Here is a 26,335-nt window from a genome sequence, read left to right as displayed (position 1 = left end):
TACTTGCTTTCCTACTTTTTTGTTTATGACTGTTGCTAATGAAAGTTACAGGAGAACTGAACTGATCAAATGGTCTGCAGCATCTATCTACATGTGAAAAAAGATAAATAAAGGGAAAAAAGAACCAACTTTTAGTAGTGCAGCCACAAGTCCTACATTTTATTGGGAATTTATTTCTCCAGGTTAAATGTGCAGGCTCATCTAATCCAAACTGCTCTTGCTGTGCAAACAGTGGTTCATCCCTCCCTTTTTAAGAAAGCTTAGCATCCTCCCAGGATGGACGTGAACATCACAGTTGCAAATTCTAAATTTTATGGGTTCCACTTCTCATAAACATAGGATAGTTGCAAGAAACTGAGAATTAGTTATTATTTATTTTAAAAACTGAAGATATCTAGCATTTTACTAATAGACCCCAAACTCTGAGACTTAAATCCAAAACATTTTCACTTTAACCCAATTGTATTGTCAAAAGTAAATGGAAAGATTACCCAACTATAAATAATGGCATTTTTTGGCTGTACAGTAACACATGTGTCTCTCCTACTTCCACGATCAACTTTGCATGGAAACTTGAGTAAAAGCTCCATGTGTCAAGAATTATTTTCAGTAAACAAAAATTAGGAAACATAAACTGTTACCATTTCACCAATACTGTTCTAAATACTTACTTCCCTTTCTCATGAACATTGCAAAATATTATTCCAACACACGCAACATTACATTGCTTCCGGACGCTCGTGGGTTTAGTTCCATCACAAAATTACACACAACTTTCAAAATACTCAATCCTACAATGTTTACATTGGCAGCTTAATCTGTCACTAATGCAAACCAAAGTCAAATGATTTATCTTAAGAGAATAAACAATGAGTATGGAAGGCTGGGAGCTGCAGCTGGCTTTGGGTTCTACACCACTGATTTCTGCAAAAAGCTCTGTATTTTTTCTGAGAACAAAAGCTCTCAAGTACCATACAGTTATTCGGTGTCATAGCAGAAGATCCCACAGTAAAACATAAAGGAACTAGAAATGCATTGCTAGACTTTAAAACATTTTTCTCTTAAAAAAAAATCATCTTATACAAAAGGAGCTACAGTACATGCAGCAGAAACAGAATATCTCCAATAAATTTTCATTTCACAAAGGTTAAGTACTTTGGGGAAACAAAGTTTCCTCTGATGATTAGCACCAACAGACCTTACAAAGACAACAGCACCAAGTCCAGACAGAATTATTCTATAGAGTTAAATTCAAAGATAGTGACATCAGCAAAGCTGACCTATGGCAAGTATTTCTAGCTAAAAGAAAGATCAAGTTGCAGATTTGGCCTATCTAAACTGACCTGCAGCAGCACAGCCACTTAAGCAGACAAACATCAACAGCTACACAAACCTTCAAGCCCATCAAGGCTCACTGGGTCAACTAGGAGGTTGATTTCTGACTGTGGCTTTCAAAAACAAACTAAGAAGATTAAAATAAGGTCTGTACTGTAAGAATCAATAACATGAAAAATATTAAGATTAATATTCAAACAAATCATTAAATCAAGGATTCTAAAGGCATTTCAGAAGGAAGAGTTTAAGAAATCTAGGCTGCAGTCCAATCAGTTTACATATTCCCATTAAGAAGTGAGTAATGTTCTACACAAAACTTAAATCTTGCTTGATGCAGAATGAGAAGAGAAAAAAAGGGTGAGAAAATATCTGCAGAAGTCATCTCATCCTAACACACATTTAACACAGAAATAATTTTCAAGTTCAATGAGGTTGCTCAGGGCCTTGCCAAAGTAGGCTTTGCAAGTCTTGAAAGATGGAGAGCCCACAACCCATGGGCAGCCAGCTCCAGAGCTCAAAGCCCACGCTCACAATGAAGAATTGTCTCTCATGAAATGAACTGGATGCTCACTATCTGTGACATTGCCCCTTCCCCGTTTGCTCTGCAGGTCTGGGAAGAGTCTGAGTCTCTCTTTATGCTGAAAGGGCCTGCAGATTCCTCCTGAAGCTTCTCTTCCTCGTGCTGAACATCACCTCACCTCAAAGCAGCCACACAATTAATGAGTGGATGGGTGCCTCTTCATTTGCTGCTGCAGCCCAGTGTGCAGTTTGCTGCTGGTATTGTGAGCATGGATCACTGACAGCTCAGATTGCTCCCAACTTAGTGTGAATTTACAAAGTTTCATTTCACAAAGCATGTATTTGAAAAGTCAAACATTAGATTAAAATCTGCATAATTTGTCTATCTACACATAATCCTATGGCTACCAAAAAGAGAACAAAAAGTAAGTTTTAGTTATATTGCATATCAGTATATTTGCACATCATATAATAGTCTCATATGTGTGAGAACACCCCTGAGACTTCCACTAAGTAAAATGCATCAAGGCCTGATAAGCTGCAAAGTCCAACTAAAGCATTACAAGATGGCATGTTTATATTCAATGTGCACACATGCCAAAATACAACTGCTGTCTTATTCTGCTGTATATATTCTGCAGTTTTACCTGTTGTATATACTCAGGATCAGCAGCCTTAAAGTTACTTCTTAAATGTTGCAACCTACTGACAAAATAAAAACTGACCTCAGAATTCAACAGAATTAGACAGATGTTATGCAAATGTGCCAAAAGAGTTCTGTTGATGAGGACAAAGGATTTTCTCAAAAATATCCATTTCTTTTCTTACATATCATTTATATTATATCTGAAATTTGTTTTCTTGGGCCATGACTAGGCTATACATTCTAGTGAAATGATCTAAGGAAATAAAAAGCAACAAGTTAAATTTTTTTTTTTAAAAATTAATCTGTGAGAAACCCAAGTAGCAAGATGTGATTTCTCCATCTCTCTACCCCCTACTACATCTGGGTAGAACACCAGTCTAAACTCAAGCAGGTAACTGTTTTTGCCATGCCCTCTCTCTTCCTCAATCAACTTTAGATAATATCCACATTTTGCAAGACTCAAAAGCCTAGACTACAGGTTCCTGGTTTTTGAAACTGAGATTGTGTTTCTATTTAAAAGATGTCTGACCTTTTAGGCTGTTGATCAAATGCAAATCCCACTAAGTTAAATGGGAGCTGAAGATAGACAGTAACATACGTCACGATTTCTTCATTTAGTAAGACTCCTAAATCTGTACTTAGTCTAACTTTAGACACTCCAGATTTGGTCCAACATATTTGAACAGCATCTGTTAGGAGGCTGGTAAAAACCAATCTGAAATTCCCCAGAGGGCCACCAGGTTTCCCAGTGTCTATATGCAGCGTTAGCGTTTTCCTGGAATCCCACAGTCTGGAACAATCTGAGATTCATCACCAAGATCTATTTTAGACTGTATCTGCATGCTGTTGCAATAAGCATACTTCAGATCAGCAAAGAGGTAATCTTCTTTAATTAACTAATTTGACCTCCTGCATAGATTCTTCATTTATACAGGAATAAGAAATTAAATACTCTCCTGACATTCAATAGCCAAACTCTCAAAACTGAGAGCAGCAATGCCTCTGAATAAAACACATTCAGGCAAAGAGAAAGGCAAGAAAAAAAAAAATCACAGTAGCTGGGGGCAAACATACCTCTACCCCCACGATTCTCATTTTAAATTGCTTCCAAGAGTAGGAGTAAGAAAGAGAATGATTCCTTCAAGACAGTATTAGAAAGCTGACTGAATTCTAAAACTTATTTTGATACCACTGTAATTCTACACATTTGCATGCTGCTTCATGGTGTGTGGAGTCCAAATTCAAAAAATCAAACCAAAACCAATCCCAACAGACCTGGCAGCTCAGTCTTGGACTGTTAACTGAAGTAACCAACAGGTCCAGAATGCAACCCCATCCCAGACAATAATTCACACACAAATGGGCCAATAGTGTTTCAGTTCTAACAGGTAAGTAAGGTAGGTAATACTATACACATGACTATGGGGCAAAAAGGACACACAAGAGTTGGGAAGTTTAAGTAGGTAAGGCCTCCCTGAACAGTCACTAAGAGTCTACAAAGGCTAACAAATCTGATTAAGTCATTTAAGCATGATCTCTCCCTTCTAAGTTTGAGGTGAATGCTTTTGGCCAGCCTGGGTCTGTGCAACCCATTCCATTTTGTACACAGCAGTTGTTACCAATATACAGACCTTTACTCTCCCTAATTCAGCTTGTTACCAATATACAGACCTTTACTCTCCCTAATTCAGCTTGTTACCAATATACAGATCTTTACTCTCCCTAATTCAGCTTATCCTTTTCAGCAGTACTTTGTTGGTAGAGACAAAAGAAATATAAATTTTTATGCATGTCCTAAAGAATACACAACTGCATATTTTAACCAGTTTTGCTAAGTGAATCCTAGGTTGTCCTAGTATCATAATGGCAGCCTTCTTTGCAGTAAATATTTCCAATATTTACAATGCTTAGACAAACCCTTAGGAAAAGGGTTTTTCCATGGTGAGTCACAAACTATGTATTTTGGGAAACAGCACTTCAAGGACTGATATAACGCAGTAAGAAATTATGTGGGAAGACAAAAATCATTGATGTTTTCAGCTACTGAGATACAGAGTGCTTCCAAAAAGTGTGGTAAAACCTACTGAGAAGCTCTTGCAGCCTCTTTTCCAGGAGAAAATAAAAATACAATTAGTATTTCTATACCTACTGAGTCAAGCAGTTATTTCAAATATTTGGAGCACCTCTCCTACAAAGACAGGGTGAGAGAGTTGGGGTTCTTCAGCTTGGAGAAGGCTCCAGGGAGACCTTACAGCACCTAAAGGGGCCCTACAGGAAAACTGGAGGGGGGCTTTTTACATGGGCATGTAGTGACAGAACAAGAGGGAATGGCTTTAAATTGAAAGAAGGTGTGTCTAGATTAGATATTAGAAAGAAATTGTGAGGAATTGTTCTATTGCATGGAACAGGTTGCCCAGAGAAACTGAGGACACCCCACCCCTGTTAGGTCAGGCTAGATGGGGCTTTGAGCAAGTTGGTCTACTGAAAGGTGCCCAGCCCATGGCAGGGGGCGTTGGAACCTGATGATCTTTAGGGTCGCTTCCAACCCAAACCATTCTGTGGTTTAACAGTGGTTTTCAGGGGTCTGTTTGAGCTGATGACACATACAGCAAATAGGAAAAGTTAAAAGCCAAGATTATATAAGAAGGAAATTTGGCTACAAGCCATTTTTGGATTTTAATACAGTCATTGCTTACTAGGTTTATTCTTTCTTCCAGACAGAACAAACAGAAAAGCTTTTCTTACCATCACATTAGAGAACATTGACAAGATTCCCAAAGCTATTACTAATTATAATGATTAGAAGAAAATTGTGTGATTAATGACAAATGTTCTTTTCTTTCTTTTGTACATTTTGTTTCCTCCCCTTGTACCTTAGAGACATACTCAGAACTCTCTCTGCAGCTTTGGTCTCCCTCCTGAGCCCTAATTTTCCTGCTCAGGGAGGACCAGGGCAAGCAACTTGCTGCCCTCCAGCTTCACACTATTTTCCACCCAGGCTTCCATGCTCTACTCTACTCCCTCTGCTGCACACTGACCTTCATAAGGCCATCACTGAGGAGTAATGGATCAAGGCAGGGAGATACCCCTAAATTTGAGTATCCCTTCTTGCAGGAATAATTAAATATATGCTGAATTCAACACAGCACTAGTCAATCATTTTCAGTATTTCAAGAAAAGCATTCCTCTTTTGCAGTCAGTTGATGAAACCTGAAATGATGGCTGCAACAACAGCTGTCAGTTTTAAAGTTCTTTTGACGTAAAATGCATTGACACCCTCTCCTGAATTTGGGAAAAAAATTAAATCTGAGAAGGGTGAAAATTTTGTCTTGACTCTCAGATGAACACAGAAACAAAAGCTTCTATTTCTTGAGCAACAGTAGCTAAGGCATAAATTCCTTTTTATTTTTAAATGAGATGTATGTTTTATATTCAATGCACAAATAATTTTATTATAACCTTTGCATGCTCAATTTTCAGATTTATTTTCTTGCTGAATTCTTCACTTTTCTCACGAGCTTCTGCTCTCTCCACAACCTCTCCTTCCACTTTTAACTGAAAAGGCAATGCTTTCACCAGGTTCAACCACGAGTTCATTTGACAGGTCTTCAGAGGCAGATCCAACACAGGCCAGGAGCCAGTGTACAGGGTGCTGCAAGTTCTGTGCACACGAGCAGGTAGTGAGAATTGTAGTAAATTAAAGATGTTAAGCCAGACAGGAGTACAAAAGAACCAAACAATCTGTGATACTGAAAATCTACACACTGGAAGATGGATGGATAGCTGTCAAACTTGTCAGAAGAATAAAAATAGCCATACTTTTGCAGGAAGCATTACAATAAAACTAGATGTTTACATCTAGTGAAAGGCAATATGGGTGTAAGCAAAAGTGTTCATTTGCAGATGCTTACCTAGCATTTAGTTTTGGCTAATTCAGACTTTTGCTAAAAGAAGACAACATGCTTGCAAATCTCAAGAGATGATCAAGAGACACAATCTACTCTCTTAAGGAGTCCTTAAGAGTCACTCACATTCTATGGAAGATGCAAAGAGGTCAGAGGAGGAGAAGAATTTTAATCAACACAGGCTGAGGGATGAAGGGATTGAGAGCAACCCTGCAGAACAGGTACTGGTGGATGGAAAGTTGGACGTGAGCTGGCACTCACTGCCCAAAAAGCCAACCATATCTTGGGCTGCATCAAAAGCAGCGTGGCCAGCAGGTCAAGGGAGGTGATTGTGCCCCTCTTGTGACACCCCACTGGAGTGCTGCACCCAGCTCTGGGCTCCCAATGTAAGAGGAGGACATTGACATGTTGGATAGGGTACAAAAGAAGGTGACAAAGACGATGAGAGGGCTGAGGTTGTTCAGCCTGTAATAGTTAAAGGGCCTTTTGATATTTCAAGTGATCTATCAGAAAGATGGGGACAGACTTTTTAGTAGGGTCTGATGTTACAGGACAAGGGCTGATGGTTTTAAACTAAAAGAGGGTAGATCCAGACTAGATGCAAGAAAGAAAACTTTTATGATGAGGGTGGTAAAACATTGGCACAGCTTGCCAGAGAGGTGGTGGATGCCCCATCCCTGGAAACATTCAAGGCCAGGTTGGATGGAGCTCTGAGCAACCTGATCTAGTTGAAGATGCCCCTGCTTGTTGCAGGTGGGGTTAAACTGAACGACCTTTAAAGATCCTTTCCAACCCAACCCATTCTATGAATCTAAGGCAACAAAGGGAAGGGTGATGCAGTTCAAGAAACACACTAGCAAAATTATTCTTACAGATTCTGGGTAAAAGCAGGACTATATTACAGCCAGAAATGAGTCTTTGGCAAAGCAACAAAAATAGAAAGATCAGAAGATGATGGATGGAACCTAAGTTCCACTACCTTCCCACACGAGGGTTGTGGTGAGACTACACAGACCACATCCAGACCTACCCACAGACTACAGGTAAGAGCTGAAGGGGAAAGAGGAGCCCTCCACAGAAGTCAGTGATGACACCCTCAAGTTCTGATGACAGAACTTGAGCCCCAGACCCAGTATTACACATTAACTCTGTACATGAGAAGTTTGCTATTCCTAACACATCAGACAGACATCTTTTTATTTGTATTAAAACCACTATGTTTCCTTAGTTCTGCCTTTGCTAGAGGCAAACATGTTCTTTCACACTTTATCACAATACATTGAAAACTTTTTACATATAGCTTTGTTCTTCTGTACTGCAACCAGAGTTTTTCTGGCCCTTTCTCTGACAAGTGATGGAATACAGAAGTCAAAACATGAGCTCTAGCAGGGACAGCTTAGATTCAGATAAATTTCTGCCAAGTAAATGCTCAGAACAGAAAGCAAGCCCTGTCTTGACCAAGCCAAAAGGTGGGAAATGCACAGAAAGGACACACTAGACAACTGCTGCTGGACTGAAATTAACAGTCAAAGGTAGAGAGTAAACTTGCTTCTATCTGTATCTGGCATTCAGCAACAGATTTCTTCTTTTTTTTCCTTTCACACTTTAGTTCTACCACAGGAAGTCTACACACTAAACAAATTACAGGTTTGCAGCATTTAATTCTGTTCACCTTGATAAATGCATCTGAGGATGATCTAATCTATGCTAGTGACCATTCAAATAAAAAGTTCTTTTCCTCTCTCATCCCATCTTCTAGTTCTTGGCTCACGGCTGCAACTCTTTCCCTTCCCTAATCTTAACCACAGCTTTGCAGCTCACTGACTTCATCATGATCAGGTTTAAACTACTACCTGGATGGTAAAGTAATCCAACAAAACGAGGGTATTTTCCTTACAGGTTAGTGACTGTTAGGCTTAGTCACTGCCAGTACTGCAAGTACCTGAACAAAGGAAGCTGGGCAACTGCATAGCAGAACAAGCTTTTCATGTCAGCCATGGTGGGCTCTTCCCACAGGACTGTCCTATGGGATAACAACTGCAAAAGCACAATGTCAGCCCTTTCACCTTCCACCCAATGGCTTGTGGCTCCCTAGTCAGTACCAGCACTACCTGTCCCAAGACATGCTCATGATCCAGTGGAGCTCACTGCAGCAGAGCAACACCCTGCTCTGCCTCACAGAGCTGCCCCGCCACGCTGATGAGCCAGAGCTGGAGCTTCAGCTCAGTGGCACCGGGATCCATTCAGCTTGCAAATCTGCTTTCAGATGCACGACTTGTGGTCACCAGCTATTTCAGACTTACTCTTCATGCTGTCATAATAATTTCCTAGTACCTATTTATGACTGCAAATGCTCTTTTCCCTATCAATGACCTACAACACAAACACAGAGCTTCCAGTAATGTATCTTGGTTTTAGTTTCAATAAAAGCAAGTGACAAATAGCTGAACTAACAACTTCCCTACTTTAAATCCAGACTTACAGATGCATATGCATGGACTAAGTTCATTATTTTTTCAGTTTGATACACAATCTAACAAAACCCACTTGCATGTGGCAATAACAAATCCAAACATAAGGAATGAACCAGTCCTTGTGAAAACAGAGGTGTGCTTAAATGTAGCAGGGCGGATAAAACACTGATAGCACTGATTCAATGCTCCCATTTCACATTAGCAATAAGTAAAGCAACTACCAAGGGCCTCATTTGACCTTAACTGTTCAGGACATAATGTCAACATTTGTATAATCAACCTAGTGCCCTGCTCTGACATATTAAGATAAAAGCTAGAAGTACCTCAAATAATGAGATCTTTATTTTTAATTATCCAATACCTTTAGGCAGCAATTGCAAATAAAAGGACTAGAAAAGAAATCTGGTTGACCTCTAGTTATTTCAATACTTGAGGGAAGCACAAAAAGGACAAGTTTGAAGCACATGATGCCCCTTCAATTCCTAATAGAGGTAACTTTTGCATGCAGCTCTTTAAGCTCTAAATGGTCTTGTGTCAATGCAACTCTATGAATCTGGAGTGATGAAAAAATACAGACAATGAATTTGTAGTTAGCTTAAAAATTCAAAATGGCTTTAAAATTTTACTCCACCCCACGATTTTATCTATTTCTGTAAGAAGTCCCCTTCTACTAATGCAATTTTTTGGATTATACATGACCATTTTTCAATGACAAAAAAGGGAAGTCAACTGCTTTAAAGGCAAAGTTAGTCTTACAAAATGTTTTCATGTGTATATATTGGCTTTAACACAGCATGAATTTCTTAATTATAAACACAATCTTCTCTCCCCTGCCCCCTACGAAGAGGCTTGACATTTCTATTGCACCAACATTATTATTACAGCATGCCACTGATCTTCCCCTATTGAAGTCCCAGGAATTCCATACAGTTCCTTTCTATCTCTTAGAAGAGAGCTCAGTTTGTAATGCACAAGGAGAATATACCCTTTTAAAATAGGTATTCTCAGTTTTAACCTCAGATACTTCACATAAGATAACACACCTAATCTATAACCACATTTGTTTGAATGTAAACTTACCTCTAAATATATTGAGGGTGGGTTATGCTCTCCTCCAAATTTGTCTAGCAGTGCTTCTATATGTTCTTGTGTCAATTTAATCATCTGTTTGATGTTCCATACCTAGAACAGAAAATATTTTTATTCACTAAAGGAAGCCTAGAGAATCTGTTCTAGAACAAAACAAGAATCTCTCAATATTTAGTAAGAGAAGTCCATAATAAAAATTTTAATTATCAATAAACGAGTACAAAAGGCTATCCTGTTCATCCAGGGTCAGTAATAGTTTACTTCTGAAATACACAGAAAACTTACATTTGGTCTTAAAATTCAGGACCCATTCAACTAACAACTTCTAAGAAGTTTGTTTTTGGTTTGTTTTTCTTGTTAATCAATCACGTTACATATTTTCCTTGCAAGACTTTGCAAACCAATTTCCAGAGTATTACAAAATTCAGTGAAGGAGTTTTTCTATTAAACCTTACCTATGTGTGTTAACAATACTCACAATGCCATACCTAGAGTTCTATTCACATGGCAATAGGATCTCTTGATTTTAAATAGCATTTTCTATGTCTCAACATCCATATTCAGTCTACCCTGCAAGCTACAGACCTTGGACATGACCTGAAAAAGACATTTACCTCCTGTGCACAGAGATGACCTACAGCATTGTACTGTGAAACCACTCATGTTGCTACTCATTCTTCACAACTGGAAAGAGTTCACTTTAGGACTTGGACACTACCTACAGGTGAACAGTATCATGAATCTGAATTTATACCTAAATTGGCAGCAAAGCACAAAAACGAGCCTTTAAATAATGCTACACTGATGTAAGAAGCAAGTCCAAGCAAAATCAGAAATTTATAGCACAGGATGAGGGAGGAAGAGAGGAGAATTGCTCCTTCATACATACTGTTATTCTGACTACTTATCAGAAAAAAATTATTCAACCAAGTTTTTAGAGGCAGGATGCTCTAAAAAGCATCCCCAGAGTGCTTCTTCTAAAGACAGTTAAAAGATTCCTGTTACCTTTTCCAGTCTATCTCTTTTCTAATTAATGGATTGTAATATGTAATACATAGTCTCAAGATCAGGTCTCAATGTACAAATTGTGACAACCTGCCTCTGCAAAAAAAACCCCATGCAAATAATTTCATATTCTAAAGTAGGCACCAATAATAAGATGCAATCCAAGATGGATCAAAACAAGTTTTAATATGTAAATTGAGAAGCTCACAAACAAACAAACTCTAAAATAATGAACTTGCACTTTGCACATCACCTTATTTACCCATTCTATTTCTGGATATCAGTTATCTGCCAGCAATTTCCTGAAGTAAACTAATGATTGATTCACTTCTAGCCCAATTTTTGGAACAGATACCAGAACAAAGACTTCATCAAGAAGCTGCAGTTGAGCAAAAATAGTTTCCTCAGGAACAAGCAAACCAAACTACAAAGAGTGAGAGTGGGGGGATACCAAAGAATGTGCTACTCAAGTATTCTGTATGTAAATTCCCTTGAGGCAATGGTGGGAGTCAACTTGCAGTCATTTATCAGTGAACCTAGGACTGCCAACCAGCAGCAAAGAGGTTTTCTGTATCTGGTTAGTTTTTCCCAAGATGGCAAGAACTAGTTGTATGCTTGGTGAAAAGAACAAGCGTGAATCAACACCATATCAATTAACCTGTTCAGTATAAGGCTTAGAACGTTTGCTTACCATGTAATTTGTAACATGCTGTTAACCTGGGCTGCATGTACTGAGAATTCCTGGCAATCTTAGCAATTATCTCATGACTACCAGAAATAGGTTTATTAGTACTTAAGGAAATGTCTATTATTTGGTTATTCTGGCAATTTTACCCAGCAAAGGTTTTCCTCATGTAAATGAACAATTTACTACACCTGACTGCCTGGCAATGGGGAAGATGAGGAGGAAAGATTTTTGGCCGACAAAGCAAGACAGAATTGCAGGAGAATTTGAGGTAGAAAGGGAACTCTTTAGGTCATCTGATCCAAGCTCCTCTTCAAGCAGGATGCCCAAGACCCTGTCCAGATGGTTTTTGAGTATCTCCAAGGATGGAGAGTCCACAGCCTCCCTAAGGCTGTGCCAGCGCTCAGTCACCCTCACAGTAAAAAACGTTTCCTGATGTTCAGAAGGCACCCCCTGTATTTCATTTTGTGTCCACTGCCTCTGGTCCTGCCACCAAGCACTGCTGAAGACAGCCTGGCTCCATTTTCCATTTGCCCATCATCTTTGTGGCCCTTCACTGGACACTCAAGCCAGCACAGCTCCTCCCTCCAGTACAGCCACGTTTATCTTGTACTGGGGAGCCCTAAACTGGACACAGCACTGCAGGTGAGGCCTCAGTGCCAAGAAGGAGGAGTCCCTGCCACATGAGTTTCCGAATTTTTTTTTCAATATCAATAATGAGTAACTTCCCTGCTCATATTATTTTCTATTTTGTGTCCACAACCAGAACTTTGCTTCTCTCTTCTCTTACAGTAAAGATACCAAATAAAAAATGTAACACCACCAGCAATATGCACAATGGAAGCATGTAATTTTGGACATGATGGCAAGAGAACCAAATAGCCTCCAACAAGGGCAGAGATCTTCCTCCAAAATTATATCATGACAAGTGAAACCCAACTAATTTAGGCTGCCAAGCAAAATTGTGGGTGCCTCATACCTGACAATGTTCAAGGCCCGGTCAGACAGGGCTTTAAGTAACCTGGTCTAGTGGAAGGTTCCCTGTCCATGACAGGGAACTTGAAGCAAGATGATCTTTAAGGTCCCTTCCAACCCAAACCATTCTGTGATTCTAAGACTGATGAAAAAATTCTAAACTTGCTGCCAGCTACCAGTCTACAATAAAAATATCTTCACCTGAAGAAGATGAAATTACAGTCTAACAGAAGATAAAATTCCTCAGAGGAACCAAAACCATTGTCCTGAATTACCTAGTATGTATCTGTGCAGGAAACCAAGAGCCTTGCCATAAGTGAATCCTACAGGCAAACTTAATATTGATTCTATAATCTTAGAAAAGCTCCTCATACATTTAAAAGTACACTGAAGGGAGAAGGAAATTAATCAAAGTCAGCCATAGCAACAAATAATTACTTGTTGCTCATAGAAATGGAAAAGCTATTTTGTGTGCCATATTCATCAAGTCTTCTGACAAGATGAGAACTTTCACAAATCTAGTATTGACTAGCATATTCTAGGCCAAAAACACATATTCTAGCACAAGAACACATATGCCATAACAAATTTCCAAGCTTCACAATTTCCTTTTAAGTGGCAATTTGTACTGCTATTTACTTAGAGCAAATTTACCTTCTGGCTTCCCGCATCTGTGAATATACTAAGACAGAGCTTTTGTGACCCAGAGCAATCCTAAAGTATCTGGCTTGAGAATGAACCCCTGTGCAGGCACACTGCATCCTACTACACACGATCAGTTGCTACTTCAATTGAATTGAAGGAACTCAAGTTTTTTCCTCACTGGAACCCAGAACAAGTGACCTCACATGACTCAGAAAAGCTTGCTGCTGCCCAGCACAGCACCCACAGCTTTTGCCTCCCAAAAAATCCACCATCCCTGTTGCCTTTTCACAGCCAGCAGAGCCAGCAACTTCAGCCCATCTTTCCTCCTTGCAGACTTGCTCGTTCAGACAACTCAGCTTGGTTTGTGTCACGAGCACAGCCCAGCCTTGCAGACCTTGAGCCAAGACAGAGCCCCATCTTGGCTGTGCAGAACACCCTGGAACACTAAGCTCATCAGAATTACATCTCTGGAGTTCAGCAGCACTCACAGATACATATGTTTCTTTAAAGTGTCCAAATAAAACCCAAATGTGCAAAAATGGCCCAGCAAGGGTCTCACTGCCCATAAGCACATACATGCCAAGACAACACCAAAGAACTGCCTAACAACAGAGACACCAACATCATGGCATATGGAATCCTTTTATCAATCAGTTCCAGACCAAAGAGCTTGTTCCTACACCACAAAATAAACCCAAGTTTTTAAAGATTAAAGTAATCCCTTTATCCACTCTTTATTCACATTTTTTTAGAAGTAAAAGAAAACTGCCTGAAAGTTATTAAGAAAGAACAGACATTTTTTTCTTATTCTTATGAGCACTCCACTATGTTTATGAAACCCACACCTGTAGGAAAACATAAAACCACAATTGTCAAGTATCTTACAGAAATACAAAAACTGATGCCAGCCAGCCTCAGAGACAATTGTTGGAAATCTCAATGCATTTTGAAGTAAACCTGCAGTGCATCCAGTACTGCCCACATGCAAGTCTGGTCTCTTTCCAGAGGAAACAGAATGGGGATTTGAGACACTGTTTAAACTGTAGTTCCATGAAAAAGTAATGAATCCTTTACAGCTTGGATAACCATATCATTTTTCCAAAAAAAGCATCAAATAAATGTTTCTGGCCTATCTTGTAGCATTAGGTTAAGGTTATTCTCTATCACAAGAGATTAGATTTGATTCTCCTTTTAGTGCTGCTGACACAAGGAAGCTGACGCAGGCTAACATAGACACAGGCAGCCAGACAACTGGAAATATTCCAGATATACTGGAATATATCAACTTGAATCTGCCTATTGTGGATAATTGTGCATTAATTTTGCAAATAAGCACTCCCTTACAATGCAATAAAGACGATGACCTATTTCAAGCCAGAGGCAAGTCAGATACAGTGGAAGCCTAAATCCATTCTATTCAGGGAGCACTATGGCTGCACAGACCACAGAGGATGTTGAGTTGGAAGGTACCCACAAGGACCATCAAGTCCAACTCCCAGCCCTGCATAGGATCATCCCTAAGAGCGACACCAGGAGCCTGTTCCAGTGGCCCCCAGGGAAGGAATTACAGCACCAAGCCTGAAAGAGAGCTCAAGAAGCCTGTGGACAATAATTTCAGGTACACACAAGGTTAAGCCACAAAGTTATTTTCACATCCTTTGCTGCTTGTCAAAATGTGCAGTGCCTGAGACATCACAAAGCAAACCTATCTTCATACTTTCTGCACCTGGCATCACTACTCAAATCTTGCAGAGCATCCCAATTCTAAGCTGTAGGATTCATACTTGATAGAAGACATTGAAAGTTCAAATCTATTCTGTAAGAAAAAAACTGCATTATTTGTCCAGGACCAGTATATCCTGCATTTGGATTATCACACTTGATGATGACAGAGAATACTCTCATAGAACTAACGGTGTAATTAAATAATAAAACAATCAAGAATTGGAAACTGCTGTATAAAAAGGACAAAATCATCAATACCTATCTAATACTATTCCAATCAGTCCTTTCAGTCTTCTTTCTTACACCATCAATTCAATTGTTTGGTCCCCTGAGCAAGGATGCACTTTGTCAGAAAACACTATAGAAAGCTGTCATGTATGAGATTGCCTTTAGCTGGACTAACAGATCAACTAACTTGAAAGTTGGATGCTTGGTTGAAAGACAGGCAAGAGGACATAGGAATGGGGTTAATACCAGGGCAGCCCACAAAACCATTTGTATAATATGATGCAGAATATGTGGGTTTGAGTTTTATGCTGACAATCACTGTTGCTTCTTTCTTGCCCTTTGGTACCTCCTTCAGGTACTTTCCCCCCTCACTCATCTCAGTCCCAGTCCTCTTCTTAACTCTTACTAAGCTTGCTCCTCATTTCCTGCAGGCATGTGCTGGAACAAGCACAGACAGGGGGAGGGAGAGTCCCTGCCTTCTTCCAATACTCCAGGCTAAAGCTCCTCTCCATTTCTCTGTGGAAGCTTCTCACAAGTTGTGCATTCCCTGTGTTCATTTTCCCACTTTTCCTACTCTCCTGGCTCTTCATGCTTACATTTCCAACAGTGCAGTTAAAGTTCATATTAAACAAACGTGACAAATACCAACAGCTGAAAAACTTCACTGAATTGAAAACCAGCTTGCAATGGCTTTCACATAAGAGTTTCTGCAAGTGACATGAAGGTCAACATCAAGCTTGCCTTTCCTAGTTCATATTGCTCAACTTTTTTAATCTCAACAAATCATTTCTATAATTTTTATTTATAGGTCCTTTAAAATGTCTGAGATAGCCAACAATGGAACACTGTCAAAGTCTGTATGTAGGCAGTTCAAAATGAGTCAGTAAAATTTACAGCCTCAGACTAATAAATAAGTTATAGACAACAATATCTACAGAAGAACCTGTAGCCAAGAGAAAAAAGACCTGCAATCTCTTTTTCCACAAGAGCCTATGAATGTATCTTTCTAGACTCATGACAAATGGCCTTAGGGAAGATGTACAAGACTACATTTAGGAAGGAAAATCCTCAAGATGAGGTGCAGCATTTTCAGTACCACCCTCTCTGACAACTAGGATCATAACTAGGTCAATTAATACAGTAATGTGATCAACGAGCATCTGCTGTAAGCACAGCAGTTAATGAAATATTAAAAAGGCTTCAAGATGAAAATCTATTTTCCATTTAACAGGTAGCAATTTTTATGAAGGAAAGACTAACTTGTAACTAGCAGTGCAGGTTCCAGCTGCATCTGACACTGCTCCTCTTGAACAAAACCATCTCAATCAAAACCAAACACCCAACAACCTCCACGCTTCTCCAAAAAACTAGGCAACATCTGACTAAGTTAACACTCAAGTATCAAAGTACCATCTTTGAAGAATTCACAGCAGAAACTATCCCTCATTTCTTGCAAACCATCCATTGCAACTGAGAGTAATCTATATCTTTTGCTTTCATTAGTTCTAAACACAAACTAAATTGCTCATCATTCAGCTGTACTCTTAAAGCCAAATAAACAGTGTTTCAGTCTGACAGGCCTTTGCCCCTTAAGTTGCCTCCTCTTTAACGAAGGAATTCAGACTTCAAATGCTCCTTACATCTTGCAAGTGTCTAAAAATTTATTTTAAAATAAATTCAAAAACTGTAAAGGATAAAGCTCAGTGAAGTCTATTCTCATAACACAACCAAGCAGCTCCTCTGTAAGAATGAAGCCACCCAAGAGCCTTAGGCACTCACTGACTGCTTTGCAGCTCACACCAGCCAAGATGGTGGCTGCAATTATCACATTGTCCTTGGCTATTTACTCCTGCTCTCTTCCTTACTCTTTCTCCATAACTTAAACCTTTGGCTGAACCCTTTCAGTATGCTAAACAAGTGAAAAATTGTTCTTTTTGTCAAGGTTAGCTTTCTGCCAGTCTACTGTACTTAAAACAGCTTGGCAAAGGACCCAGTGATCATCTCAGCTGGTGAAAAAGTCACCTTTCCTCTCTACAGCTCACACTTAGATGGATTCAGGCTACCATGAAGCAGTAACCTTTCTGTTTAGGTTTCAATTCTCTTTCATTCTCCCACTTTTTCCATCCCCTGCCATCTTTACTGCTTGCTGCTAAGTAGAATTTGCCTCCAAGCACTATAAAAAGGAAAGTTAACAAATGTTCTCTACCACAGTAGAACAGCAGTGTGTGGAAAAAATAAGAGCTGCCTGTATCCCTCATTTAAATCATTAACCACCAGTTGCACAGCTAAATCCTTAATTCCATATTTTTCATGGCTTTTGTATTGCAGTACCACTAGTCCCTCTTATTCACTTGGATACTAATTCAGTAGCCACGAGGATCACGCACAGACCGAGCTCAGGAACAATTCACTGTATTACATTCATGAATTCAACAACTTCTCCCTACACACTAACAGGTTTAAATCAAAAAAGAAAATAAAAGAGGAAATAAACTATCTAGATTTTCTAACCCACTTAAGAATGCAATTTTGCTTTAGCCAGGTAACTACCAGAGAATCTCAATAACACTAAATCCATATATCAGTGACATTTAAGAAAGATTATATGAAGACACCAGACTATTTCTCTGCACACCTAAAGCTGAAAAGTCACATTTGTAATGGAAAGCAAGAACCAGCCAGGTAATTACATTAATTGCCTATAAGAAGCAAACACTCGTCCAGTAGAGCTCTTACCAGCTTCGGTCACATTAATTAAAATGACAAAACAAATAAACTCAGTTTCAGCTGAACTACAGAACTTAATTCTTCTCTCTCCTTGCCAGAGTACACAATTAATTACACTAGGCAGAAAAGATAATCAGCACCTATTTAAAAGTTCATATTATCAATCCATAAAATAATTTGTTATAAACTTTGCAATATTCCACCATTAAACTGTTTCTCCATAGTAATTATTGTGCACAGTTTCCTACCAACTGATTAGAAAATGTAAAAGACAGCTGGAATTTTTGTATGAGTACAAATATATTCTGTTTGTTTAGAAATATTTGTGATCCAATAAAGAAGTTAAGGTATCCTATTTTTATCACAAACAGATCTCAAAAGCTGAAATAGAGCAAATGTACTTGTTTTTTTCTTTTTATTTTTAAAACACAAGTAATGTGCTCCTAGTCAAAGGAAATAGTCAAATAGGAACTGCCACAGAAACCACATTTCTCCTAAACAGCATTCTGTGTTCTACTCAGCAGACCACCCTGCCTTAGCAGCCCCAGCACCACCTTGGAAAATGAAATTATTTAAAAGGCAGAACTGGCTCCTTGCCACACACTGTAGAATTAGGAAAGTAAAAAAAAAAAAAAAAAAATTACACTAACTACTTAACCTAGAATCTGGAAAAAGTTACATCAATTCTCAATTATTTACATAGGCTTAAAAATGTCACAAGAGACAGTACAAACTGTATTCTGGAAGAATTATAGAATGCTTAAAGAAATCTTTTCTGAAAGCTACCTCAGATGATACTAAAGACTCACATTTAAATCTACATTACTTAAACCTATTAGAGAGAATGTTTGACCTATTAAGTTTAATGAATAAATTTTCAAAACCAGATCAAAGACTGAGGCACCAATATACAACCATCCAGTTCTAAACACTGAGATACTATCAGCTTCTTAGTTATAATAATGTATTTTATTTCAGGTTGATTTTATAGTGCTTTTCAAACACCATCAGTGAATACCTTGTACTAGAGAGAGAAAAACTAGACACACTATTCTGAGTCCAGAAATGTCTACCTTCAAAACAAACCCTTTATCTGAGATGAAAAGGAGAAAAAAAATTAAGTTGCCATGTCTGTGCCCCAAGTGTCAGACAATGTTGCCTGAACACAATGTAACTGCATTTGGAGAGTTTTATTACTTACCACTGCATTTAACAACAGCTTTACTAATAATGATACTGTTTAAGAGGCCTCACTATATAACAAAGCAAGACATTAGAGCCTGTATCCCCCTTTCTAGGGTCAAAAACCCCAAAAAATTCCTAACCACTTAGTTATGCAACACATTTTTAAACTAAGTTCAATCCTTCAATAATAGTCTTTTCTGCTTGTCTCCCAAAGAAAGATTTTAAACAAAGTTGGTTTCATGTAGAAATTGAATTGCCCATTCATGCTAAGCTTTGTGCAGGTATACTGGGAGAACTCACAAAAATATTTCACTTGATCAGTACCTCAAAAAAATAAAAGCGCCCTTCAGTGCTCCAAACTCATATGATCTCCTGAATTTAATACTGATAGTGTGGAAAATTCCTTTGATACTGAGCACTGTATCTGGCACTGCACAACAAGCTCCATTTTGAAGAGAAATTCTGTTTTCTGATTTTAAATGCTCATGTTGGTTGGGGAGTGTCATGGTGGGATGATATCTGGCAGCACTGCTCCCTCAAAACTTGTGCCTGAACTGGCAGCACCTTCAGTCAAAGAGAAGGGTTACAGATTAGACTTTTGCCTGTTTTACTTTTTTTTTGCTAGGGTCCACATTCCTAAAATTTAATTAGAAACAGAATAAAGAAAGACACTGTTGCTGCTCCTCCAAAACTCACAAAGGCTAAAAAGGTGCAACAAACCAAACACTTGCAGCAAGGGGCTTAAGCAGGAGGAAAAAAAAAAGAAAAGGCATGCAATTCTGCATCAACCAGCCCTCTTTAGCACTGGCTACAGAAGGGAGAGTCAGTTGAATGAATACATATTTCAACATCTTGCAAAGAAGCTGTGCACAGGAGGGAGGATTGGGAGGATTCCACTGTACGCCCCAAAAGCTCAAGAGCAAGTGGAATAAAAAAGCTGAAGCAAGAGAAGCCGTGTATTGCATGCTGACTTCTGTATCCTGCACTAGCTGTGAGAAAGTAGCTGTGTTCACACACAGATGTGTGAACAGTTGAAAATGATGAAAACCATCTCACACCTCACAAAACGAAATACTGTACCCAGAACTCTCACGTGGTCAAGGCTGTTGGAAACGTATACTTGCTACACAAGAAGCTCACAGACACCTTCACATCCCTGGCAGAGCTATGGCATGCAATCCTATTTCTGTAAAAGGCATGCTCAGAAGGGCTCCAGAGAGACCAAGGAAGATTCTTACAACCTGGGAGGGGGAGCTCAAGACCATAAAGTCTGAGGTATCAGGACCTAAGCCTGACAAGTCCAGCTAAGGAAGTCTCTGAGCACAACTTCTCATTCAAATATATAAAATTTAGGCTCCAATGGAGTTTTATGGGACAAAGATTATTTATAATAACCAAACAGAAAAGGGGACACACACACACACACACCCCCCATACTACTACCACTACTCCCCCTAACCACATTCCTTAAGTGTCTCACTTCGTTTTAGAATTCATTGGGTGCTCTTCACGTTGAGGAGGTTCCACTCACTGAGTTTGCAGAAAACTACTGCAGCAAAATCAGTGCTGATTTTCTTCAGCACCAGTGAGTGGAGCCAATTCAGGACAGGCCCTGTGTGGGACCAAGGGGGCACAAGGGAGTAGGTCTGGCTGAGAGGGGTGACCTGGGCACAGCAAAGGGCAAACCCTGCAGCTCTGGGTGTCAGAGCACCATTTGATTGACTGAGCTCAAACTGCAGGGACAGGGAGCAGCAGACACCACAGGGACTACAATTATGACAGGGCATTTCTGATACATTGTACATTTCACCACCCTTCAGAAGCCAGTGGTTCAAACTGAAAATAAAACTTGCACTTGGCCAAAACTGTGTTTCAGAAAACCCCCTCCATTAAACCTGAAACACTTTCCTTGGAAGGCTAGACTGCAAGAGAATTAGTAATTCCATTATCAATCAAAACCTTCTTTTGTTTCCCTTGTAAGTACAAATAAAATTAGATATCTTTCTAAATCAAATTCCCTCCAAAATATTTCATGCATTCAAATTTTTGACAGACATAATGATTAATTAAAGTGAACTACAGATTTGTTACAAAGTGGAATATTACAGCCTTAAGAAAACTTGGGGGTTATCAGTTTATGTTAAAAAGATAGCTGCCATCAAAAGATATTTGCATTAAAAAAAAAAAAACAACCAAACAAAAAACAGAGCCAAAACCCAAAATGCATTTGGTCTACAGTATTTTTAACTTCATGCAACAAAAGAGTTGCCACTCCTGGCTAAACAAGTGTCAAGAAGGGTATTATTAGAACAGCTTTAAAAATAAGAGGTCTTTAACAACTACAACAAAATATAAATGGGAATTAAGAAGCAAGACTGTAAGTCAGGAAAAAAAAAATCAGTACTAAACATTTTGTTCCCAACCAGTTTGTGGATATCCACAGAGATAAGAAACAAGCTTCCCAAGACATCACAACTTTCCAGAAGGAGCCACCACACTATTAAGCAAGTTTTGTGTAATCAAACAAGCTACCACAGGACAGAGCTGGTAATCCTATTCCCTTTTGGGAAAAACACCTTAAGTAGAAATCTCTACTATCCCCAGTAAACCTAAGTATTTCAAGGTTGTGTTCTAATGTTCGATCCACCTTGCCAGAAATAAATCATAAAAACCCTAAGGAAAAAAAAAAGATGAGAGGTTACCAAAATAATTGTCTTTTTTACACCTGGATCAACTTTCCCCCTCGCTCCTGATGTATGTTTGCCTGTTGAGGTGACAGTCTATTAATGAACAGTCTATTAATGAGCTTATAAATAAGTTCAGAATGTCTATTTCCATGCTTCACTATTCCTAGCCATAAAGAACAACACCTCATGGTAACATGGAACCATCTCCTCTGCTACCACATAAACTCACTACTTCTGGCAGTAACCACCACAAGCCTGGCAAACGAGTTATTTGCATTCTTCTTTGCATCAGATTTGACAATTTCCATGTCTTTTTTCAACAACTTCAGATTTGACTGAGTCTTTCTTCAAAGCTCTGACCTTCCAAACTTTATATCACTGCTAGTATTCTGCTCTAGACTCCCCTCAGCCAGACCATGCATTTCTCAAAGCTGTGACCCAAAGTCAGACAGTATTAACCATGGCCTTCCCTATGCTATGTAAAAGAAACAATTATTTCACTTATCTTTTGAGATATACTACTGCAGAATAATAGCTACAAATACTTCACATCCAGCTCCACTTTAACTTGTCCTCACAATTAAATAGGATGTCATTCACTAACTATGAAGTTACTTCACTCACTGAATACTAATGCACAGAAACGTAATTGAGATTGAACATAAAATGTGTTCCCAAAACTACAAAAGCAATGAAGTAAAAAACCACTCATATGGTTTCAAGTTTCCAACTAAGTAGCATGCTTAATAGTAAACTCTTTAGAGAAACAGATACTCTAATACCCAGCACCATAGGTTCCTTAAATGTTACTGCAACAAAATCAACCCCACTTTTACTTCATGTACCTACATTACATTAGGAGAACCCATCACTTACTTCATATTGTGAGGTTAGAGGGGCCTTTTCATTCTATCTTCATTTTATATATCTTTTCATCCATTCTCCATTTTACTCTTAAATCTGTTTCATAGGATTAAGGTTTCTAAATTTATAACTAATATTCATGCAGGATAAACTCCAGCATTGCTGCCCAGAAAACAACCACCCAGCAGCTCAGGCCCTCACTTCACAGCCTTCAGAGTAATTTTTGTCTTACAAAGAGCAGTTTAGAGTACAAAGCTCCGAGTACAGAAAATCCCATTTGAATTATTTAATATTGGTGTAAATAATCTCTAGCAACAAGAACAGAACCTTTCCTCCCAGCTGTCACACACTCCTTACTATATCAACAACCCTGTAATGCTCTGAAAGCCTTCCATCCAAACAATCTCTTGTCCTGAGAACTCATGCTGGGGAAAAAGCCAACCTCTGTGCCTGTGGAGGCCAGCTCGCACCCGAGGCCTCCCAGCACCAGCAACCAAACAGGGAGTGGAAGAGGAACAAATTTCTTCTAAATGCACTTGCCCCTACTCTTCCCAAATCCTTCTGTCTCCAAGAAGTAGCCATTTCCTGTATCTTTTTTTATGAGTGTATGGACAACTACCCTAACCAACTCTGAATTTTAATATAGGGGGAAAAAAGATTTAGCAATACTCATCATTAGAAGATTTTTAGTAACAGCACTTTAGCTACCAAAGCAACTTTTAAAGATAAAAAATCACTATTTGACTAAGAGCTGGTAATTAATTAAACAACGTGGCTTAAATTTGTTTTCCAAAGCCCCAGCCCTGAGGAACTCATAAGGGACAGTGAAGTAGCTGTAACCAACACAGGGCACTCGATTACAATCTCAATGCAGAACATCTTTACCAGAGGGCTCTAACATACAAGTAAGGCGTGTAAGATGACTTCAACATCTGTCAGAAATTCTTGTCTGCTCCCCCTTTAAAAGCAGAAACTGAGTGCAGGACTGAAGGTCTGCCTTCTGGAAATCAGGACTACAATTCCCTAAAGACTGTAGGAGCTGGAACCTTTTCAGGTATTGCCTTAAATAAGTAAGGTCATGCTCCTTGACAGGCTTCCACAGCAAGGTTACCTTTAAAGCCCCGGTTTACCTTGTCTTGAAACAATGAAACAAAACACTAGAACATGTACTTACATTACAGCCATGAGTCAGTTACAAGCTCTTCAGTATTTCTCTTATGTCACTTTGAACTTGCCTTACACTTTAGGTTGGCTTGTTTTAGTATTAAGGATAGTTTCCATTTTAACTGTGTCAGCAATTTTTTGGGGTTGAACTTCATTAAGGTACAGGTTCAGGTGAAGTAATAGGTGCACTTATACAGTAAACAAAACATAATTACCTACAACTCAAGGAAGAACTAGTTAACTACAGAACAAAACCACATCAGAAAAGAAAAACTCTACAACAACCAGCTCTGCCTTGAGACCCATGTGTTTCAGTATTTCCAATATAGAAGAAGTTTGTTTTTAAATAATACAAGACTATCCCCCACACAGTTCCTAAATGCTTACACCTGTACTGACAAGCCATTAACCCTTCTGCTCAGCAGGTGTTCCTCATGCTGGACCACTTATCTCTGCCTCATCCAGGATGGAAGCAGCCACACTGTGTAATTTACCATTTGGTAATGGTAAATCTAATGACTGACACAGTCTCAAACACTTTTGAAGTTCAAGTGACTTAAAGTAGTTTCACAAATACCCCCTTCAGTATGAAAATTGTTCTATAAAAAAATTCTTGCCTCCTGCCACTGCTTTTCCCTCTCTTCTATACTTCAGTTTAAGCAGCTCAGTTGTATTGTGTTATTGCTTCAAGGGCCACAGTATAAACCAGTAATTGGATTAATTCCATATTTTTTTAAATGACAGAAATAACTGAGAAATTCAGAAGCTTTTTAGCCTCACTTTGCTGCTAAAAGCGTGCATTTGTTAAAGCCCACTCTTCAGGTGTTTGGGTTTCTCAACCAGCTGAGAGTTTCTCCTTACTCAGGAAAGTTCAGACTGGACTGGCATTACTCAAGGTGTTTAATCACCATACTGGGTAGGTGTAAAATAGATGTGTACTGCTGAATTTTGCATACCTTCAGCAAGAAAGTAAGTCAGGAACTCCTTCAGATGAAGGAATCAACCTCACATCTTGCCAACATCCATAGGGACGGACTCTTTCCCTACTTCTCCTTTCTGGCCATCCACCCAGCAGGAGCTCTAGCACTTCTCAAACTTCCCAACCCACTAATTCCACTATAATCCAGTACGCTATTAATAAATAAAATGGATAAATAAATCCCCTTCCCAATCTTTGGGGATTTGGGAATCAAACTGGACCCCTCGGGGAGCAGCTGGTCCAAGCCAGCTCATTTTCCCAGCTGGAGGCTGGAAAGGAGAGGTTCCCAGGTGGGCTGGGCTCCTCGCAGGGCCACAAGGCTGCTCAGAGACGAGAGGTTTCCCACCAACCGCACAGACACTCCAGGGAAAGCTGAGCCGAAACACTCTCCAGCCGGTACGGCTGAGAACAAAACAGCAGAGCTTGTGGCATCTGTATTTACCTCCAGAACAGACTCGAGGCATGGCATCTGGCAGGTTGGTCTGCCTTGGATGCCTACAGTGCTCGAATCTGCGAAGCACCTTGTGTTGTTGCCGCACAGTTTATTTCCCCCTTCCGAAAACATTTCAGAAGCGTTCGCAACTCACACTTCAGCCCCAGCAAAACAGGTAGTACCGCTCTCTCCCCGTGGGATTGGGAAGTTAAGTAATAAACCCCAAAAACACAGGAAGTATGTAAGAGAGACACCGAGTAGAGGCCTGACATCCTCACTGCCTGCACGGTGCCCTGTCCGTTAACATTTCCTAAGACGCTTTGTGCAAAAAACCTCCACAAAAGGCACGTCCGCAGAGCGAACCGAGCCCAGCCTCGGCTTTAAAACGCATTTCGAGTGTTTCAAAGCCACCGGGGGGAACCGATGGCAAAACCCCGCACGGCACCTTGGCAGGACGCGGCACCCGCGGCGGCTCCGAGCGGGGCTCGCCCTCAGCCCGGCCGGGCCCCGCGCCCTCCGCGCCGCGGCCCCCGCTCCCTGCCCCCGCCGGCACGGGCCGCCCCCGGCACGGCCGGGCCCGAGCCCCGGGGGCCGGCGGCCGCCGCGTGGCCTCACCTCCTCCGGGATGGCCGGGTCCCCGCTGCCGCCCCCCGCGTAGCCGGCGCCGAGCGCGGGCGGCTCGGGCTCCATGTCCCCGTTGAAGAGCGAGGCCCCCTCGGCGCTGCCGCCGCTGCTCAGCGCCGCCATCTTGGGCCGGAGCGGCGGGGCGAGGGCGGGGCCGGGGGCGGCCGCGTCCCCGCCACCGGGGCGGCCCCAGCCGCGACCCGTAGTGCGAGGGGCGGGCGGCGAGCGCGGTCCCGGCCCGCTCCCAGCGCCGCCGGCGCGTCACGGCCGGCCTCGTGACGTCACACAGAATCGCCGCGGCCACGGCGCATGGGCCCGCCTGACGTCACCGGGAAGCACCGTGACGTCACGGCGCGACCGCCCCGTCGCCCTGGGAACTCGGACGTGGGCTCGGCCCCGCCCCCTCCCCGCCCGCCGCCGACGCAGCGCCCCCTGGCGGCC

At 40.4% G+C, this 26,335-nt stretch overlaps 1 protein-coding gene across 2 annotated transcripts in view; it reads right to left on the bottom strand.

The window, feature by feature from the left end:
- Positions 1-26,017, bottom strand: part of BRAF (B-Raf proto-oncogene, serine/threonine kinase) — a 76,054-nt gene extending 50,037 nt beyond the window's left edge. For both annotated transcript variants that reach the window (XM_066549758.1, XM_066549757.1), the window contains exons 1-2: positions 25,886-26,017; positions 9,960-10,061 (exon numbers count right to left, since the gene is read on the bottom strand). In XM_066549758.1, the coding sequence (XP_066405855.1) occupies positions 9,960-10,061; positions 25,886-26,017 (234 nt within the window). The remainder of the gene's footprint in view (positions 1-9,959; positions 10,062-25,885) is intronic.
- Positions 26,018-26,335: the final 318 nt, after the last annotated feature.

Source organism: Molothrus aeneus, chromosome 5 (assembly GCF_037042795.1).
Source record: "Molothrus aeneus isolate 106 chromosome 5, BPBGC_Maene_1.0, whole genome shotgun sequence".
In the NCBI taxonomy this organism is placed as follows: domain Eukaryota; kingdom Metazoa; phylum Chordata; class Aves; order Passeriformes; family Icteridae; genus Molothrus; species Molothrus aeneus.
The sequence above is the reverse complement of the archived record's forward strand: the minus strand, read 5'-3'. Positions and strand labels throughout refer to the sequence as shown.